Consider the following 19,763-nt stretch of genomic DNA (forward strand, 5'->3'; position numbering starts at 1 on the left):
CTAAAAAACAGATGTGAAATCCATTCTGTGTTAGAAGGTGAAGTGCTGTGAATAGGAAGGATAGAGTGCACCTTCGGTTGCACTCTAAAGGGTAGCCAGGGTAAGTGTCGCTAAGATGAAATAAGAAAAAATTGATTATTTAAAGCTCACCCAATCCTGGTGTGCTATAAGGAGGGCAAAGCGCCTCAACAGGCTCCTTGACTAGGCCTCGTAAGTCTGGGGCCTCGGGAGCTGGGCAGGCGGGTGCGCTTCTCAGAGAACACCACGAGGGGGAGCCCGGACCCCTCCTAGTGCCTTCCGAGCCCTCCCGCACAGCCTTGCAAGCAAAAGTTTTTCTTAAACTAACAATGCCTGTGTAAGGAGGTGCTCGCGCCTGATTGGACGGGGGAATTTTGCAGGTTTGATTCCTTGATTGGACAGGAGGTGTTAGGGGTGGGGAGAGAGCTGATGGTGGGGGATTCCACTCCCTCCCGCGTCAGTCTGGCCGGCTCCGTCCTCTCGTAGGCTCCGCTGTAGCTCGCAATGTGACACCAGGACGCACACGCACTCGCGCGCTCTCCCCAGCTCACACTCCCTCGCCCTCTCTCTCCCATACACGCGCACGCACACACCCACCTCTCCCATAAACACACACACACACATGCACACCCACACCCACGCGCGCCCGCACCGCCCCACGCGCGCACACTCCCGCCCACGCCCACGCCGCGCTCCGGGGAGTCCGGTCCCAGCTAGAGCGCGAAAGGATACGGAGAAGCCACCGGCGGGGAGTGCAGCGGCGCCCCGGGACGCGGCGCCCTCCCCGCGCGGCCGCCTTGGCTTGGGCTCGGCCTGGGGGCCGCCGGCCGGCGATGGCCCCGGATTGCCTGCTGCTGCTCCTCCTGGCATCCGCAGTGGCCGCTATGGAAGGTAACGTAGCCTCCGCGGAGCAAGTTGGCGGCTGGCGGCTGTATCCCCGGGGCTGGTCTGGATGCTTTGCGCCGCCAGCCTCCCGCGCCCGGAGGGCACGGCTGCTGGGGAGCCCCGGCCGCAACCGAGCTCGAGGCTGGGGCGGCACCCCTGGCGCGCCCCCGGCTGGCTCTCGGCGCCAGCAGCTGGTTCGCGAAGCTCCTGGCTACCGCGCCCCGGCGCTCCTGGGCAGCTCGGGTCTCTCGGAGCTCCGGCTCGGCTCGGGGAGCGTGGAGCCCGCTGCATTGCGGTGCAGGCTCCTTAGCTCCGGGGGCGCCCGGTACTGGGGACGAAGGGACGGCTCCGGCCATCCGGTCCCTGGAGTGCGAGCGCCTGTCGGTTCCCTTCCTGTCCCGGCCACGGATGCGCTTAGGTGGCCGTGCGCCACCTCTCCTTTACCTCTGCTCGGGCTCGGGGACTCTGGGCTCGGCGGGCTAGCTCTGAGCGCGGGGACCAGAGCTCTACCCCGGTGCCCCGAAAGTGGCCGCCGGAGGAGAGGGACTGAGTTCATTGGCCGTACCCTCGGGGGACAGTCTGGTGGTCCCGGAGCCCGCGGGAGCTGCATCTTTCCTGGGTCAAGTCGGGGCGAGGCGGACACCTTTGTCGCCTCTTGAGCCTGGGAACGGGGGTGCTGTGGATGGGTGGTAGGTCCTGCCGAAACTCGCCCAGCATCGTCTTCGCCTCGGAGGGGAGACTCGCCGGCCGGGAGGCAGCGACACTCCCCCTGCTACTTCGGCCTTGGCTGCGCTTTGGGCTGTGGCCGGGCAAGCGCGCCCCGCGGGCACAGCGCCTGGCGCAGCAGGGAGCACCCGCGCTCGGCGGCGCCCGCGAATCCCTGTGGGAAATCCCTGCCTTGCTCCCCGCCCCCCGCCCCTCCCCCGCCCCTGGTCCCAGCCGCTGAGCGCGGGCCGCAGCCCCTCCTGGGAACGCGGCTCGGCCCCCGAGCCGAGCGGAGTTGCTGGGGGGAAACCACTGTCGGGGTGGTGCGCCGTCACGGCCGGGCTCGCAGCCTCGTTTCCTGGTGGCCGGCGGGTTGAAACTCCGCGGAGGGACTCTGCGCGGGAATCACGCGCAGCGTTCTGAACTGGTGGCTCGCTGGGCTGGTCTGTCCGGTCCCTCGCAAGCTGTCACCGGTTGCCCAGCGGAAACGCCCCCACCCCAGACACCGTGGTCCAGCGCTCCTGACACCTCCGGAAAGCGCTGCCCTTCTTGGAGCGGAGCTGGGGCATTCGGGGCCCCAGGGCGGGGCTGATTCCTTCCCCGCGTGGGGAAGACCACGGTGTGCCGCGTTCGTTCTGGTGGCGGCGCGGGGGTGCGACGATGAATGCCTAGAAAGCTCTCACTTGCTTTTCTGAAGATGGTTTTTTGTCTGCCTCCCGCTGCCCTTCCCGGCTCCTGGTCTTTGTGCGGAGGGGATGCATTTTGGGACGTGCGGGGACTAGAGCTGTGTGGAGCGCGGGCGACACCCCGGAGCAGGGATGCTTGGGTTTGACTGACAGAGAGGCAAAGGCGGGAGCAGTTGAAATAGGACAGGCGCAGCGTTTCACACTTCCAAACCGGTCAGGACAACCTGGGTGAGCGAGCGTAAACAACGAGCTAGGCGAGGCTGGACTTTGTAGCGTCCAACGTCCTAGCGTCTTCGCGCCCGCCAGAGGGTCAGAGGCTGAGCCTCGGAGAGCAGAGGGGTGCCCACTTTGGGAGCCTGGTCTTGGCACTGGGTCTCCATCGATGAAAGGAGGGCATGCAAGCGAGCAAAATTGTTCGAAGAGCAAGTGCGTGGGAACCCACGTCTGGATGCTCGCAGTTTCCTCCCTAGACCCCTTCTTGGCTCCCGGTCGGCTGCTGGGCTGGAGCTGCCCGAGGGAGAGTGCCCTTGTACAGGTGGCGCCCAGCCCTGTATATGCGCCCTGTCACTAGGTGTCCTGGAGTGGCTCCTGTTGTGGGAGTTGTGTTCCTTCTCGGCACAGCCCCAGCAACTTTGCCAGCAGCCCGGCAAGAAGAGCCTGGCTTTCTAAGCTGAAAATCTCTCCAGAAAGGGTTAAAAGAAACAACACATTCAGCAGAATATTAAAGCAGCCCCATCGTCCCTGCTCAGTGCGCAGGGATAGTACACACCATTCACTCCTATCTCTCCTCCAGCGAACACAGACAGGTTCATTTTCTCCTCTTCACAGGCAGAGCCGCCTTCCTGCCTGCCTGGCTGGGCTGGGGCCAGCGTCATTGGGTTTGTGATAAGTGAGGGATAATTATCAGAAAAGTGGATCAATGAGTTGCCTACACAGACAGCAGATCCCTCCCAAACTCTGCTGTATCTAGGGGTGCCTCTCTTTGCTGGTTTGGCCCCTTAACCTGTCTTTTTTCCCTTAGTGGGGCTCTGGTGGAATTGCACTGGGGCAAGCAGCTCCAAAACCAGGCAGGTCCTTAGCCCAGGCCAGGGCAGGAACAAAGGGATAGTGGCAGCCATGGGCCAGTTGGGGACACTTGGCCAGACAGGCAGGCCCCTATGAGATTCTCTGCCTGGGAGGAAGGAAGGGGCTGGTTGACATGAGGTGTGGGAAATCCACACTGAAAGAGAGCACCCCTCCCTTCCCTCCCCTTCCCCATTTCCATTGGCTCTGCTTTGTGGGGAGAGAGATGGCATTGTGGGGGGCGGGGAGGAGGCTGCCTGGGGCTTTTAAAGTCTATTTTCAGAGGAGAACAGGGCAGCCTGGGAGTCAGGGATGCTGAAATCCTCTGGCTTTCCAGACACAGAACCGGCCTCTTAGTCTCCAAACACTTGCCTCTTCAAGCTTAAGTCCTTTCACACTGTGTCTGGGGCTTGTTGAGAATGGGCTGCTGGTGTCTACAAGGGAAGACAACCACCTGCCTTCTCTGAGCTGCCCTTTGGCCTGTGCAAAACAGGGTCTGGAGACCTGGCCTTCTTTCGGGCTGTTTCTGCAGCAGTAGGACGTGTTGGGCTGGCAGCAGACGCCCACCCTCAGAGTGGACTAAGCATGTTGGCCTTTCTGGGAGGCAGCCATCTGGCATCACTGAAAGCTCATAGCATCTTCCCAGCCCCACCCCTGGCATCCATGAATGACCATATACCTGCAGGTGGCCTCACTGTTTGGACAATGGCTGACCAGAGCTCTCCCAGGAGATCTGCTTTTAGGTGTGGCCTGCAGTGAAGTCCTGGGCTTGCTGTCCTTGAACATACACATGTGTTTGATTTGGTGGTAGATTTCTCAGGGCCTGACAAATAGTGGGTTTTCAGTAGGGGCTGTTGATGCATGAATACACAGCTGAGTTACTGTGCTCCTTTGTGGAGCACACCTTAAAATACAAAGGCACCGAGTTACACCATATGCACTTAAATCTCCATTACAAGTTTATGGGGAAAAACCCCCATCCTCAGCCCCTGTGTCTACAACAGGCCACCAGGCTAGGCACTGATTGGCTCTTTCTGCATTTTATGTTACTATTTCTTTGCTGTGTGTGCATCTATTTTGGGTATCTGTGAGTGTACATGAGTCTACAAGCAGTAGCAGGCGCCAAAGATTTAAAAAAATGTCTGGAAGAGACAAGTAAATTTGAGGAAATTCTATTAGGTGATTTTATTTTCTATGCATTGTGAAAAGGTGGCTATTACTCAGTGTTTGTGGAGGGACCCCCTCAAGCCAGTGAGTGGAATGCTGGTGAGGCAGGGCAACGCAGCTCTGGGTAATTGCTTGAGAAAATTCTTGGCAGTGTAAACAGCTGCAGAGATTGGACCCAGCCCCAGCTTGAACCTTCTGGGTTGACAGAGCAGAATTGTCACCGGTGATGCCCAGGGACATGAGGAAGGCCTGCTGGGCCACATAGTATCCTGCTCCAGCCCCTCCTGCCATTTGTTGATCTGTATAAAACCAGACCTAGATCCCAGAAGCCCTATCCTGGCCCCTCACAAGTATGGATCCTGATTACCAACATGTGCTTTGGGAAAGGCCCGTGAGGCAGTGATAGGATACAGCATCCTGTACAATTGTACCCATCCAGAAGTAATCGTTGATAAAACAGATTGGACTGAAGAAGGGTGGTGTCAAGGTGTGTATGACAGCTCCATGACCCCTTCTTCTGGATCTAGTGTGTGGGCCCACCCCCACCCCATTCACTAGAAGCTACCTCTTCTCTAGTTGGTTGACTGAATTTCAGGAACTTGGGGTAGTGGAGGAGGTGTAGGGTCAGGAATGGGGTCTGACCACGGGATGGGGCTGAGATCTACACAAAGTGGAGACAGATGGCTGGATTGTGAAGGCAGGTTTTTCATCTTCCAACTCTGTGGCTGGGGAAAATCACCTAGTCCCCCGGGCCAAGTGTCTTTCTCTGTACAGTGGGTCATGAAGCTCACCTGTTCCAACCTTAGAAGTTGGGCAAGTTAGGGGCGCCTGGGTGGCGCAGTCGGTTAAGCGTCCGACTTCAGCCAGGTCACGATCTCGCGGTCCGTGAGTTCGAGCCCCGCGTCAGGCTCTGGGCTGATGGCTCGGAGCCTGGAGCCTGTTTCCGATTCTGTGTCTCCCTCTCTCTCTGCCCCTCCCCCATTCATGCTATGTCTCTCTCTGTCCCAAAAATAAATTAAAAACGTTGAAAAAAAAAAATTTAAAAAAAAAAAAAAAAAAAAAAAAAAAAAAAAAAAGAAGTTGGGCAAGTTATATATGTTATGAGGATACACCTGTACTAGTTCAAAACATGAGATGCTGTTAAAGTCAAAGATATATTTTTATTATTGAATCAAAACAGTCATCTGTAACTATTCTATAAGAGTTCTTAATACCACTCATTCAGGAGCATAAGTCTTTGGCAGTGTGAGCCAAGGGTTAAAGCAATTTTAAAAGCCAGAAGAGCAGAGTATCATCTTGGGCAGTGGTTCTCAGGCTTCAGGAATCTTCATGGCACCTAGGCAGTTTGTTGTAGGCTCATGGGCTCTAACCCCCAAAGTTCAGCAGGTCTGGATGGAAATCTGTTTCTGGCCTCCCTGTAAAGATCCTGATGTAGCGCTTCCTGGAAACACTGCCCAAGGGGAGGTTCTCAATGAGGCTGCAGCCAGAAATCATGGGCAGTCTTGTTCCCCTTTGTATTTACTGAGTCAGAATGGCCTGGAAATCTGTATTTTTAACAAAGGGCTCCAGTGATTCAGATGCAGGCCACCTGGCACCAGTATATTTGGGAGCTGCTGGTAATAGCCAGCACTTAACATAGGTGTTGTTCTAGGTACTTTACATAAGTCAATTCATTTAATCTGTACAATGTCTGTATCAGTTAGGTATTGTTATCAACCCTACTCTCCCATTTTTCAGGTTAGAAGACTGAAATACAGAGTAGAGAAGTCATTTGATAAGGTCACATAGCTAGTTAAGTGTCAGTGCACTTGAACCCAGGTGGTCAGATTCTGGAATCTGTGTTCTTAACCATCCGCCTTACCTCACCACTTTTGTAGGCTTTGCGTGAAGAAAGGTTCAGATTGGCCTGAATCCACAGGCTGAAAGAATTCTGATGCTAACTCGGCCATTGAGTACTTCATTGATTACTGGGCACTCCATGCTTCCATGGTCATGGGAGAAGGGATGAGTGAAGTGTTCAGATAACCCCAACACTTCAGCTTGAACACCAGTCTCCGTATAGCTCCCTTCCTGCCCCTTCTTCCCACCTCCCACCCTACACACCTACACACACACACACACACACACACACACACACACACTGCTGGAGACCTGTACCACAGCATGGCTTATGGTCAGGAATCTAGTGGAAGGACTGGAGTATCTTTCCTCCTCTCCTCTCCCTGCCCTGGCCAGCTTCCCAAAGAAGAAATGATTACTGGCAAGTGTCCCCAAAGGGGATGGGCGTGAGCACCCTGTGCATTCTGGGAGTAGTGGAGGTGGCACATGGGACCCTTACCTGTCTCCACCTGATAGCCTAGAGCACATCCGTCCACCTGGATTTCAGGAGTTTGCATTCCTTGGAAGAGCTCCCTTTATGTCTCCCTCTTCTGCACTAGCCACTTAAGCAACCTGAATATTTCTGTTAGATTTCCATGTCTCCAAAGGTGGTGGAGAAACAGAGCATTGGATGCCTGCCCTTCTGAGGAAATTACTATAGTAATAAAGTAACGCCCTGGGAGAGATTTCATATTTAAAAGCAAAATAGTACATGAGAAATTCCTCAGCTCCTTTTGTGGATTCCATTTCAATTTCAGCAACAGTTGGGGCTCTCGGTCAGAGTGTGTTTGTGCTTGGAGAGGGGGCATTGACTGGCCAAGTCAGGGCCACCTGCTCCATCAAAGACCCCTGACACCTGACGTCTGAGCTGCCTCGCTGGCTTTAGTGGATCACTCCTCTGGGGATTAGAGAAATGGGAACACACTTTCCAGGGAGGCCTGGAGGATGGGGAGTTGGCTCTTTGCTAATGGAAAACTGCTTTCCACCTGGCCTAACACACAGGGAGCAACCAGATGCATCTTTAGCTCTCTCCCTCCCTGTGCCTCAGTTTTCTCATTGCTGAATCAGACTAGAGGAGAGGTTGTTAGGGTGGAGAAGGTTAGCGGGGGGTTTGGGGTGGGGGCAAACCCCAGGGTAGAAACAGTGTAGGAGGTGGACAATTATAGGATGGTCTGGGGCGGTGGGGCATGGTGACCCCCTGGCTAATTGTGGGCGGGGTGTGGCTCCTCACAGACTGGCGGGATTTCTGCAGGGGCAGCTCAGGACCCAATTTTGGGGCACCAGAGATGAGTGAGGGGGAGCGTGGCTGGTATCAAGAAAGGCCTTAGCCTAGTGCCTCCCTCAAGTTCCCTGCTCTAGGGACCTCCCACTGGCCAGCAGCAGGCCCAGTCTGTGTACCTACACACAGCGGGCCCTGGAGCCACGGTCCCTGCTGGCCACATGTGGTATCACCTGCTGGGTGTCTCTCAGTGCAACTGGCTTGTAAGTTTGCCTCCAACTTAGTGAATGAGAAGGTTTCATTTCCACAGCCTAGAAAAGGCATCTTGCTCACCTGCTCACTCACTCCCCAGCCAGCACGGAGCATTCCTCAGCTCTGTGAGAGAATGAGCAGAGCTGAAGATGTAGGAGCCCTTCACCATACTATAAGACCCTGCTGACCAGTGGGGCTTCAGGCCAATCTGTTTGCTAAAGAGGAAAGAGGATAAGAAGAAGGACCTGTTTCCCCCTCTGTCACCTGTAGCCATGTTCTGGTCAGTTGAAATCCCAGCAGCACAGACAATGCCATTAGTAGCTGCTTAAGGAGGCTGCACTGTCCCCTCATGGAAGTTTCCCCTAGAGTTCTTGGTAGCAGAGCTGGGCCAATATGGACACGTACAGGAAATTTCTTGAGAATTACCAGGACTCATTTCTGCCTGCAAATTGCACCTGAGGCCCTGATCTCTCCTCTCTCTCCTTCGGCTTCCTGGCAGCAAGTGAAAAAAATGACTGATTTGAATTTAACCTCCTTACACTGCTTCTCCATCCCCCAGTGGAGGTGATAATGAGCAGAGAAATGGGCAGAGGCAGGTGACCAGGAGGGGAGGGGGCAAGTGAGGGGAGCAGGGGCCCCAGGCTGTTGCCTAACATTAGTCTCTGAGGTGTCTTGGGGCTGTGTAAGCTCCAGAGAGTCAAGACAAGGGGTGGGACTTAAAGAGAAGAAACTTTCCAGAAATCCTATACCCTAGTGGCACTAGAACCAGAACTGAACTAAGTTCTCATCTGCCTATCGAGCATTTACCACATGCTGGACCCTATGTATATCTTGATCCCCATACACTTAATATTGAAGCATTCATTCTCCCATTTTATAGGTGAGGAAGCTGAGGCTCTGAGAGTTTAAGTTACTGACTCAAGAACTAAGATTCAGACACAAGTTTTGACAGGTTTGACAACTCCCCAGGCCTCTGCTTCCCAGTTCAGCACCTTTTCCATTAACGTTACTTATTCATAAATTAAATCAGGGCACATCTATTAAGCACCAGCTGTTTACTGTCCTGCCAAGTGCTGTCAAAGGTACCAGACAGTGCCATGGGTCTCCACATTTAGGTCCTTTGGCCAGGCTCTCCTTTTGCTCTCTGGAACTGCCCCACCTGTGCCCCAAACTTGAAGAAAACCTTTTTGCATTTTCCTACATGTACTTTGCCTTTCCTGTGTGCTCCCCAGCAGTTAGATCCCCACTGTGGCATTATTGATTTTCTTTTTGCTGGATGTCCATCTGGCTCTTGTCTCTGATGAGCTGTTTTGCTTAGGTGATTGCAGTTTGACATCTGTGCCTGGCTCTTAGTGGTGGGAGTTGGAGGACCATGGGGAGCGGGGTCACTGTGGGTCTCCTGGAGCTCCGTCCACAGGCCCACCTTCTAGGGGAAGGGAGAGCTGTGGGTGCTTACCTTTGGAGACCCCACCCCCCGAGGTTCTGTCCTGTGGGCCCTGTCCTGCCTGGGGCTGTGTTGCTTCTTGAGTTCTGGCTGTTCCTACCCACCTTGCCAGATGTGGACACCATGACATCAGAGGAGGATGTTGGGATTTAGCATTAGCTTTGAGCATGGAGGGATGTGTGGGAGGATTGGGAGGAGAGCACCTCAGTGTTCTAGTCTCACTGGACAGTGGTCCCCCTGGAGGCTGTGATTGTGGAAAGGGCTGAACAGGAGCACCAGGAATAATTGCAGGCAGCCCCATTGACAGTGTAGGCTGAGAAAATGCCTTATCTGCGAGAGGCAGCTGGGCCTTGCAGTTAATTATTCTGTTGTTTTCCTCTCGCTGTTTTTCCAGCACATCAAGGTAGGACCTTTGCCCTTGGCTTTCTCATTGAGGTTAAGGCTGGAACTGGGTGGTAAGCTTGGAGGAGGGGAGAAGGAGAGAGGAGGAGCCTCACTGGGGAAAGGTGGAACGGGAGCCATCCTGGGATGCTTTCAACCCCTTAGGCAATGCATCCAAATGGTCTGGGTGGAGGAGCACAGGCTATAACTTTTGGGGCAGGGAAGAGGGTTTCAATAGCACCAGAAAATCCACTGAGTTTTGGCGGATGCCCAGGGGAATGTGTTGGGCACAGGTCAGACCATATTTTGGGTATCAGACCATAGATTGATATTTCGGTTTACCTTGGCCACTACCTGTGAGTCTCTTCCAGCATCTTCATGATGAGTGGAAGACCCTTCACAGTCTAGGTCCTCCTTTTATCCTCTCCTCCTGGCCAGCAGCATCTCCTGCTGCTTCCTTCCCCCCTGCTCCACACAGCACACATGCACACACACTCCACAGGTGCACACACCCTGAGCAACATCCCTATTTCTTTTTTCCCATCTGTGCAGAGGCCAAACTGAGCCTTCTGTTGCTGTGTGCCTCTGGGTCTGCACCTGCTCACTCTGCCTTTGTTATATTTTTCACTGATCTTTTCCTGGCTAACCCTAACTTATTCTTTAGAATTCACAACAGTGGTCACCTTCTCTTGGAAACCTTCCTCCGAGCCCCAGTCTGGGTTAGGTGGTCTGCTGGTCTCTACCACAGCTGCCTCTGCCTCCCTCTTGGGGAGCACATTCCCCACTGGTCTATACTTGGATGTTGCTTTTGCTGGATACCCCATAGTGCTGTGAGCCTCTGAAGGGTAGGGCTCTATCTTAATTTTCATGATATTCCCAGCATGTGGCACATAGGTAGGTAGAATCAACAAGTGTGTGTTGTGTAAAAACCTGAAATCATGTCACATGTGGTAGTTTAAAACATCTCTGCAAAGTTTTAGATGCCCTTCTTGTCAAAATATGAAGCCCGTTCCTCTCCTCTTAAATATGGGTTGGCCGTCTTACTCCATCTAATGAGTAGAACATGGCAGAAGTGATCCTGCGTAATGTTGGAGGTGAGATCATTGAGGATTCCAGCCTCTGCCCTGCTCTCTCTCTCCTGGCTTGCTTGCCTTTGTGACCCAGCCACCATATTGTGAGGAAGCCCAAGCCACATGGAGTGGCCATGTGTAGCCCCAGCCCCAATCCCAGCTCACTGCCAGCATCAAATGCCATTGGAGTGAGGGGGTTTCAGATGGTTGTAGCCCCCATCCTTCCAGCCATCCCTGCTGGCTCCCAGTGGGAAGAGACAGTCTTTCCTCACCGAGCCCTGTCCAAATCATAGATTTGTGAACAAAACAGATGTTGTCACTGTTGAAAACTATCAAATTTGGGGTTGGTATGGTATGCAGCAATTGATGACCAAAATATCCTAGGAGAAGTAGTAGAAGAAAAATTGTTTAGAGAAGACCAGAGGGAAACTGAGGAGGGGGAAGAGATATGTTACCTCATTCATTCAACATCTACCACATATTTGTTAGCCTACTATGTGCTAGGCAGTATGCACAAAACAGGAAATGTTCCAGCTCTTGGGAGCATCCTGGTGGGGAGGACAGACAGTCATTAAGATCACAAATAATATAGAATCTAATTTTAGGAAAGTGCCATAAAAGGATAAACAGGGCAATGTAATTGAAAGTGATGAGGGCAGGCTTGGACAACTTGAAACGGGGGAGAGGCTGGGGAAGGAAAGGCATCTCTCTGTGAGTATGTGAAGGCTGGTCTTGCCAAACAGGCTTAGCTTTACTCTACATGCATGATAGATTTTGGCTTGATTATGAAGTTCTTTCCAGCAAAGCTGAACCAAGATGGAATAGGCTGCCATGAGGGGTGATAGAGCCCCATCCCAGGATATCCAAGTGAGGGCTAAGCCACTTCCAGATTAGAAAGCCCAAATTCTATAAGAGGGAAGGAAATGGGGGGTGGGAACAAAGAGACAGAACTGACACCTTTGCTTAGGAGCCATCAGTTTCATGAATACTCATGCAGAACACATTTATTGGGCATCTGCATGAGAAACATTGTGCTTGACACTGAAAACATGAAGTAAAGAAGACATAGCCTTTCCTTCAAGAAGCCACCTATTAACAGACTGGTGGGGGAGACAGAACCATGCAGACTACAGGCTGTAACAGGACATGTGATGGAGTCTGATAGATGGGGTATAACATTTACACATTAGCTGCTAGGAGAAACCAGATGAGAGGGTCATATTTCTAGTGGGAAGGATTTGAGGAAGGAGTGTGTATATGTGTGTGGGCATGTGTATGCGTGTGTGTGTGTGTGTGTGTGTGTGTGTGTGTGTGTATGTATGTGTAAGAGAGGGAGACCATATAGAGATACAGGGTGAAGCTCCATAGAGGTAGGGTAGAAGTTTGTCACATAGAGGTAGGAGTGGTTAGGAATGAGAAACCAAGACTGATAGTTATTCTTACTCTCTGTGTCATGAGGGTAGACATCCAGAGCTCTTCATCAAGAGCTTTGCCTATTTTATTAGCCAGATCTCTGGCTGTAGAGACACATGTTCAACTCAAGCTGAAGGAAAGCAAAGGGTAGGGGTGATTATTGGCAATTGTTATTAGTGGACAGTTTGGGACTTAGGTTGTGATTATACCTAGGGGCACCAGGGCTGTCGCAGACTCAGTCTCCTTTTTCTCATACCTTAGCTCTGTGTCTGTGTCAGGAAGGGTCCTAACAGAAAACAGACTGCTCTCTTAAAAGGGTTATTTGAGGAGAGTTTAGTGAAGAGACTCTTTACAGAGTTACGAATAGGGTTAAGGGAATCACTAAGGATGGAGACGCAGCCAGAGGCTGGCAACAGTGGGAGGCCGTGACTCCCCATAGCCAGTGGGACAAGGGAAGGGAATGATGCTTGGGGGCCTGGAAAGAGCTATAGCATGGGAGAGGGCTCCCCGACAGGGGCTGTAGACATAGAGGAATGAAGCTACTGCCCAAACCATGCAGGGCAGAGATGGGGCATTGTATTCCCTGAACTTGTTCACCTCTACTTTTTCTCTTCCTGCCAATATCTCCCATTGGATGAACTCAACAAGAAGGCATGGGGTATGGAAGCCTGGTTCAGAAAGGTCAGTCTCCTGAGGCTCAGAAGAGGGCAAAGAAAGGTGGAGAATGGATCTAAAGAGACAATGAACAGAGTCATTTAGGTTGACTCCATCCTCAGACAGACCTTCTTGCTATGGTCATGTGGCCACTGGCAGCTCAAGCTCACATCCTCTTGAAACTTCAGCAGAAAGATAATGGCTCACCCCCAGTAGCTGGCCTTCCTTGGATCCTAAGCCTCTCTTGTGAATCAGGCTGTCATGAGGATGATGGAATGCACTCATTGGCCAGGCTTGGGCACACAGCTACCTATCTCTGGAGCTGGAGGGAGGTGCATGGCCTGTAATGAGGGCTGGGCCACCACAAAAAGTCAGGGTGCCATTACCAGATGCAGGAGTGGGTGCTGGACAGTATACCACATTTGCTGCATAACTGATTCATGGAACATAATGGAGAACTAGTGTGTGCAGTAAAGGAAAGGACCCAGAGTGTGGCTAGAGAAGGGGCGGATAGAGGGGGTTGTGTCTGTGAGGGTCCTGGTGGAAGATATGGGAAAAGCTGGGGAAACTGAAGGTGATAGAGAAAAGTAAAAACCCAGGAAGGGAAAAGCTGGAGGTGGCTGGGCAAACAGCTTCTTTCTTGATGAGGATGTTCCCTGTCTTCCTAAGCATCATGATCAAACTCAAAGTAATGAACAGGCAGACAGCAAGGGTGTTTGGCTAGAGGCAAAGTGATTTTAAGACAAGGGTATCTCAAAGCAGACTCTAAAGGAGGAGGGCTCTTTTTTGGGGAAAGATGAAAACACAGTGCATGAGGGGCCATACCTCTTACTGTAGCCCTCCAGGTTGTGACATAGCTATGAGAACATCTTAACCTAATGGTTGCATGTAAATTGGATACCCAGTGGAGAGCAAGAACGAAAGAAATGCGAACTCATAGGAACAATGAGATGGCTCAATTCCTTTCAGTTCTCAGCATTATCTTATCAATCATGGCTTAGCCTTACCTGGAATTTCTGTTTTGCATCAATAGAATATGTATCCGCAGTTTTCTGTGTACATTTTGTGTCAAGGCTTTAAGACTTGTATAACGATGGTAGACCTTCAGAGTCCTTTGCAGACTCCTTCCTTCATACTTCAGATATCTCTTCCTCTCTTGAGGAATCTGCTTAGAATACATCAGAGGAGGACTCCATTTGCCCTTCCAAGTTCCCTGCTCTTGGCTCCAACTTTCCTCTACTCCCAGCCAAGCAGAAAAAGAACAGTTAAATTTTTTTTTTTTTTTTTTTTTTTTACACAGTAGCACAATGCTGCTGCTCTGCATGAAAACCCATGGTTTTCTTTTTCCAATCAGAAGAAAGTAATTTTCCTTTCACTCACCTGCCTAACTTGTTCAAAGCATCCCCTCCCCACCCTTTTCGGATATCTTGCTGCTAAGTATTTGCCAATTCATTTGCATCTCAATGGTTCCTTAGCAACTATCATACCCTCAGGATTAGGTACAAAGCTGCTCTCTGACACAGACTGCCAGGGCTACATTGCCCTCTTTTATGGTGCCTGAGTTACCAAACCAAGCCCTACCCAGACACGAAACAGGTTTACTCACAACATCACATGGGTTCTGAATTACAATGCAGTGCCTCCTTACCTTATCTGAGCATGCAGACTTCCAAGTGACCCTTGCACCGAAATGCCCCCCAGTAACCTTGTAGCTCCTGAAAACTGTCCTCTGATAACATGTCTTCAGAGAGAGAATCCCAGATCTCCACATTGGAGGAGAGTCCTGTCTTCTGACAGGCCGTGAATTAGGTCCTTTTTACAGATCTGGAGGCTGAGGTTCAGGGAAGTGAAATGACCGCCCCAAGGAGGGGCAGGCACCTGGAAGGCACCAGGGCCAGATGAGAGCTCAGGGCACCTCTGCTTCCTGGTCCACTGTCAACGTGCTGCAAAGAGAGACTCCCGTTTGCTGCCTATTGTGAGCTTTCCGAATAAATTTAAAGAAAAAAAAAATTTTTTTTAAGCATAGATATGTGACTCTATTCAACTGCAGTTCTAGCAAATTTCACTTCTCACCGAACTAGAGAGTAATTGCCCACGTGAATAGGCCAAGTGTGTGTGTATCCCCTAGTTTCTCTAGTCCTGGCAGTTGATATTCTTTCTGTTCGTGGGCTTGTAGCTGAGGGCAGTATGGGTGGGGTGCGGGAGAGCCCAGAGTGCGTGTGTCTCTGTGTGTGTCTGTGTGTGTATTTATTCAGACGATGTAGACAGACAGTGGCACTGGACCATGTAGCAAATTAGAGTATTCCACCCTGAGGAGGTGGTGCTGTTTCTGTAACAGCACCAGGCATCCACCACCAGGGCTCACTGGCATGGAACAGCCTGGCAAGTGGAAGGCACTATTCAGAAAAGGACAATGAGAACAGAGCTCATTGTACGGTAGGGCTGACCTTTGCGACTCCCACTTCACGTTGTTATTAAATATCGGGAAGAGACTGAAAGAACAATTATAGTATTGTCATAATGTATAAGCCTAGAAAGCAAGCCATTCCCAAGGAGGCTCTGGCTCGGCTGAGCTTGACAAAAGCAGGGGACTCAGCTCCAGTGCTTATTTTCTTCTCATCTGGAAGTTGTCTCTATTATTGAACACAGCAGAAAACCATGAACGTGCCGTGTGCAGTTCTGCCATCACGGGCTCCAGAAAGCTAAGATGTCAGGGAGGAAGGGGGTGGAGGTGCTTGGATTTCTGCTCATGTCCCTGTGGACCTCAGTGGTGGAGTTTTGGCTGCAGCTGTCTTGATGTCTTGATGGCCTGGGCTTAGCGGGGTGCTGGCTCCAGGGGTCCTGGGGAGAGTTTGCTGAGTTGAGCTGGCTTCAGGGCTTTCATGGGACAGTGGGTGACTGGCTTTCCCCTGTAGAGAAGGATCACTGTGGCCTCTCCCTCCTGCACACCCTCCCAGCTACTAGGCCACCTAACCATGCTGATGACCGGGGCTCACCGCATTGGTAATCTTAGCAGGTGGGATTTCCACACCGGGCCTCGGCATTGCCCTCTGGCGTCACACTCTCCCATGGAGAGCCGCATCAAGACCAGTGTCTCTCAGCCTCATTCTCATCCTTGCTGCTCTAAGGAGTCTTTAAAGACCTTTTCTTCCTAAGCACGCCATACCCCATGAAATGTTAATACCACAGATACACTGTACGTATGTTTATATGTTGGGGCCCTTTGAAGGACCACAAACCATTGTAATATCTAAGTGTTTTTGTTCCCCAGTGTCCCCCAAGAAGCAGTTTTCACCCCTGTTCAGAATACATAACCAAAACAAAATAAACCTGGCAGCAAAGTAGCCAGCCCTCAGCTGAGTTAGAGCACTGCTTCGCACCGTTTTTCCGTATAACTTTTACCAAGGGTGGCACTGACCCATTGGGAAGAATATTCCCCTTGGCTGATCCAGAAGGTCCCCTGTTGGCTGTTATTAGCCTTTAACTGTTGGGTCCTGGGGCACAAGGGTAATCAGTAGGTGTGGAAGTATTTCAGTATTTTAACAAGCATGCCTTTGCCAGGCTGTACTTTCTGGACATCAGCCCTGAGTATACCAGTTTTGAAAATAGTTTCTTGAGTCTGTCTGGGTCCATTTTTTAGTGTTAATTTTAATTAAATTTTTTTTCACTTACATTCCAGTTAGTTACCATATAGTGTAATATTAGTTTCAGGTGTACAGTTAGTGATTCAACACTTACATACAACACCCAGTGCTCATCACGAGTGCACTCCTTAATCCCCATCTAGGTCCATTTTTTAAAATAAATATATTTTTGGAATTTGAGAAACTTAACAGAAGACAATGGGGGAATGGAAAGGGAAAAATAGTTATAAACGGAGGTAGGCAAACCATAAGAGACCCTTAACTACAGAGAACAAACTGAGGGTTGATGGGGGGTGGAGGAGAGGGGAAAATGGGTGATGGGCATTGAGGAGGGCACTTGTTGGGATGAGCACTGGGTGTTGTATGGAAGCAATGAATCATGGGAATCTATTCCCGAAGCCAAGAGCACACTGTATACACTGTATAGCTAACTTGACAATAAATTATATTAAAATAAACAAATAAATAAATTTTCTTGAGGTATAATTTACATACAATAAAATTCACCAATTTTAACTGTAGAATCCCTTGAGACTTGACAAATGAATGTGGTTGTTAGCCACCACACAAACACAACACGGAACATTTTCATTACCCTCATGTCCCTTCTCTGTTATTCCCTTCCCTCTGCCCTTGGCCGCTGGCATCCACTGAGCTGATTTCTGGCTCTCTATTTTGCCTTTTCCAGAAATTCACATAAACAGAATCGTAGCATATATTTGGCTTCTTTCACGTAACGTAATGCGTTTGAGATCTTCCATGTTGTTGTGCGTATTGCTGGTTCCTTCCTTTTTATTGCTGAATACTGTCCCATCGTATAGATAAATCATGGTTGATTTGTCCATTCAATAGATGATGGGTGTTTTTTTTTTTTTCTTCCTAGTTTCTAGTTTTGGGGCTTTTATGAATAAAGCTACTGTGAGTACATGTCTTCCTGTGGACACAAAATGAAAAATAGGTTTGCATTTCTCTTGGGTAAGTGCCTAAGAGTGGAATTGCTGGATAATATGGTAAGCGTAAGTTTGACTTTATGAGATGGCCAATTTGTTTTCCAGAGTGGCTGCTCCACCTTGCATTCCTACCAGCAACGTATGAGAGTTCCAGTTGCCATTCTGGTGGGTATATAATGGCATCTCATTGTGGTTTCCACGTACATTTCTCTAATGACTAATGATGTGCTTTTAACGTGCCTCTTTGCTGTTCATATGTATTCTTTGATGAAATGGACGTTCAGAACTTTTGTCCATTTTTGTTAGGTTGTCTGTTCTGGGTCCATTTTCAACTTGGTTGTTCGGAGGTAACAGAGGAAACCCCCCTCTCCCCCACTTCCGCCTGACTGTTGGGTTGCTGTGTTATGCTCAGGAGACCATAGGTTGCTACCTGCTTGGTCCCATGCCTGGCGTGGGGGTAGGTATGGACCATGATCTTCTCCACAAGAATGGGTGTTACTTATCAGGGACAAAGTGCATCCCCATACAGGGGCTGGCACCTTGGAAAGTGGGCTGTTAACTATGGCACTGTGTGAGCCTCCATAGGAAACCATAGTTGAGGTGATCTGGGATTGTGTTCCCAGTGTTTATTTCCCACATTCTAACTTTGTCTCCACCATACTTCTGGGTATGAAGGAAGGACCTGTACCCCCACCCCTGCCCAGCTTTGCAGGGGGAGCTGTGTCTCCATGGTGACAGCAGAAATCAGGTAGAAATCTCCCAAGGGTTCTGCTTCCCCAGGGTATTTCTATGACAGGTATCTTTTGGTTTGGGGTTTTCTTTTTATAAAGAAAGGCATGATTCCCCTAGGAAAGGTGCTCTGATCCTACACAGGGAAGCACACCCAGGCTGGACTCTCAGGCCTGGGCACACTGGGCTGCCCATCACCTTTCTCCTGCCACTCCAACTCCTGAGGGGTCTCCCAGCCCTTCTGCTTTGTGCTGCATTCAAGCTGAGGAGGATGCCTTTGGCTCATTTCTGAACTGTAGATGACAGACTCAGGATCCCACATCTTTCCAACACTGGGGATGATGTTCATGCTTCAGCCATGCTTGCTGTTATTTGCGTGATGATCAGTGATCACAGTAATCATGGGGGAGGTGACACGTGACAGGGATGAAAAGGCCTGCTGTGGTGTCATCAAGGATTGGTGTGCTCTGCTGGGCCCCGCGTCACTTCTCACAAGCGCCTCTTATGCTCGTGAACAAAGCTTCCATCGGTGCTGCCCCACTTCTGGCTGTGGGCAGCACGGGCTACCTGAGGGTCCCCCAGAATCCAGCCCAGGGCCTGGCACAGAGTAGGCACTTAGTAAATGTGGAGGAGTAGACGGATGAATGGGTGAACTGGGTCTCTGTTACACTGCATAGGTCACTCAGGGAGAGGCTGATGCTGGTGACCCCAAGGCATAAAGCCAGGGACTCATGTCAAACAAAAGCAATGACAGCACGGGAGACCCTGAAGATCTAGTTGTGGAGACAAGACCGGTGCACATGGTGCTGGGTGGAGAGACCCATGGACGGTTCAGATGAGGAGCTGCCATTGAAAGGCCTGTTTCTAGGGGAAGCTTAGAGGTAAACTGGGCCTCGAATATATGAGCTGGAGAGTGGTAGGGAGCACATCATGGGAGAAGTAGCAGAAGTGGAGGCCTGGTGATGGGAGAGGAAAGGCATGTACCTAGAAGGGAAAAGCAGGTACCTGGAAGAGTAGTTACAGTCAGGTGAGTGGTCAGTGGTACAGCCATGCGGTCAGTGTCGTAGGGAGTCAGAGGATGGAGAGATTAGAGTAGGCTAGGGTAACTGGGTCGGCTTCTTGAAGGAGGGGGTAACGTTTAAAGGAAAAAGAGCGTTTGCTGTGGTAGAGGAGGCAGGGCATGGGTCTGCCTTCTATTCAGGCTTGCCCTGCCCAAAGCTGAAATCATCTGGTATGGAGAACTGACAGAGATGTTTGTTTCTGTGATATATGCCTCTTTGTCTTGGACCTCTTGCCTTCAGAAAGCCTAGGAGGTGTTCCTGTGAGAGAGGGTTCAGCATCAGTGTTTTGTCTTGAGTCCCGAGGCCCAGTTGGCCTTGCCAACACGGTTCACCTAGAGGAAAGCAGGAGGCTTCTTGCAATGCTCTGCACCAGACTTTCACTAGCTATTTCCTTTGGTTTCATGCTCTGTGTGTGGTCTGTGAACCGTGGTCTGTGGGCCTCACCTGAGAGCTTGTTGGAAATGCAGTATCTCCAGGTCCCATCTCATAGTGATCAAATGTTGGAGCATAAAAAACAAAAAACAAAAAACTAAGGAGACGTGACA

General features: G+C 50.9%; 1 protein-coding gene across 1 annotated transcript in view; it reads left to right on the plus strand.

Annotated features, from left to right (window-relative positions):
• The first annotated feature begins 379 nt into the window (after positions 1-379).
• The window catches only part of EPHB1 (EPH receptor B1), a 432,844-nt gene continuing 413,460 nt past the window's right edge, over positions 380-19,763 (plus strand). Inside the window, exon 1 of the mRNA XM_058729964.1 lies at positions 380-909. Within this exon, the coding sequence (XP_058585947.1) occupies positions 852-909 (58 nt within the window). The 5' untranslated portion in view covers positions 380-851. The remainder of the gene's footprint in view (positions 910-19,763) is intronic.

This window comes from Neofelis nebulosa, chromosome 5 (genome assembly GCF_028018385.1).
Source record: "Neofelis nebulosa isolate mNeoNeb1 chromosome 5, mNeoNeb1.pri, whole genome shotgun sequence".
In the NCBI taxonomy this organism is placed as follows: domain Eukaryota; kingdom Metazoa; phylum Chordata; class Mammalia; order Carnivora; family Felidae; genus Neofelis; species Neofelis nebulosa.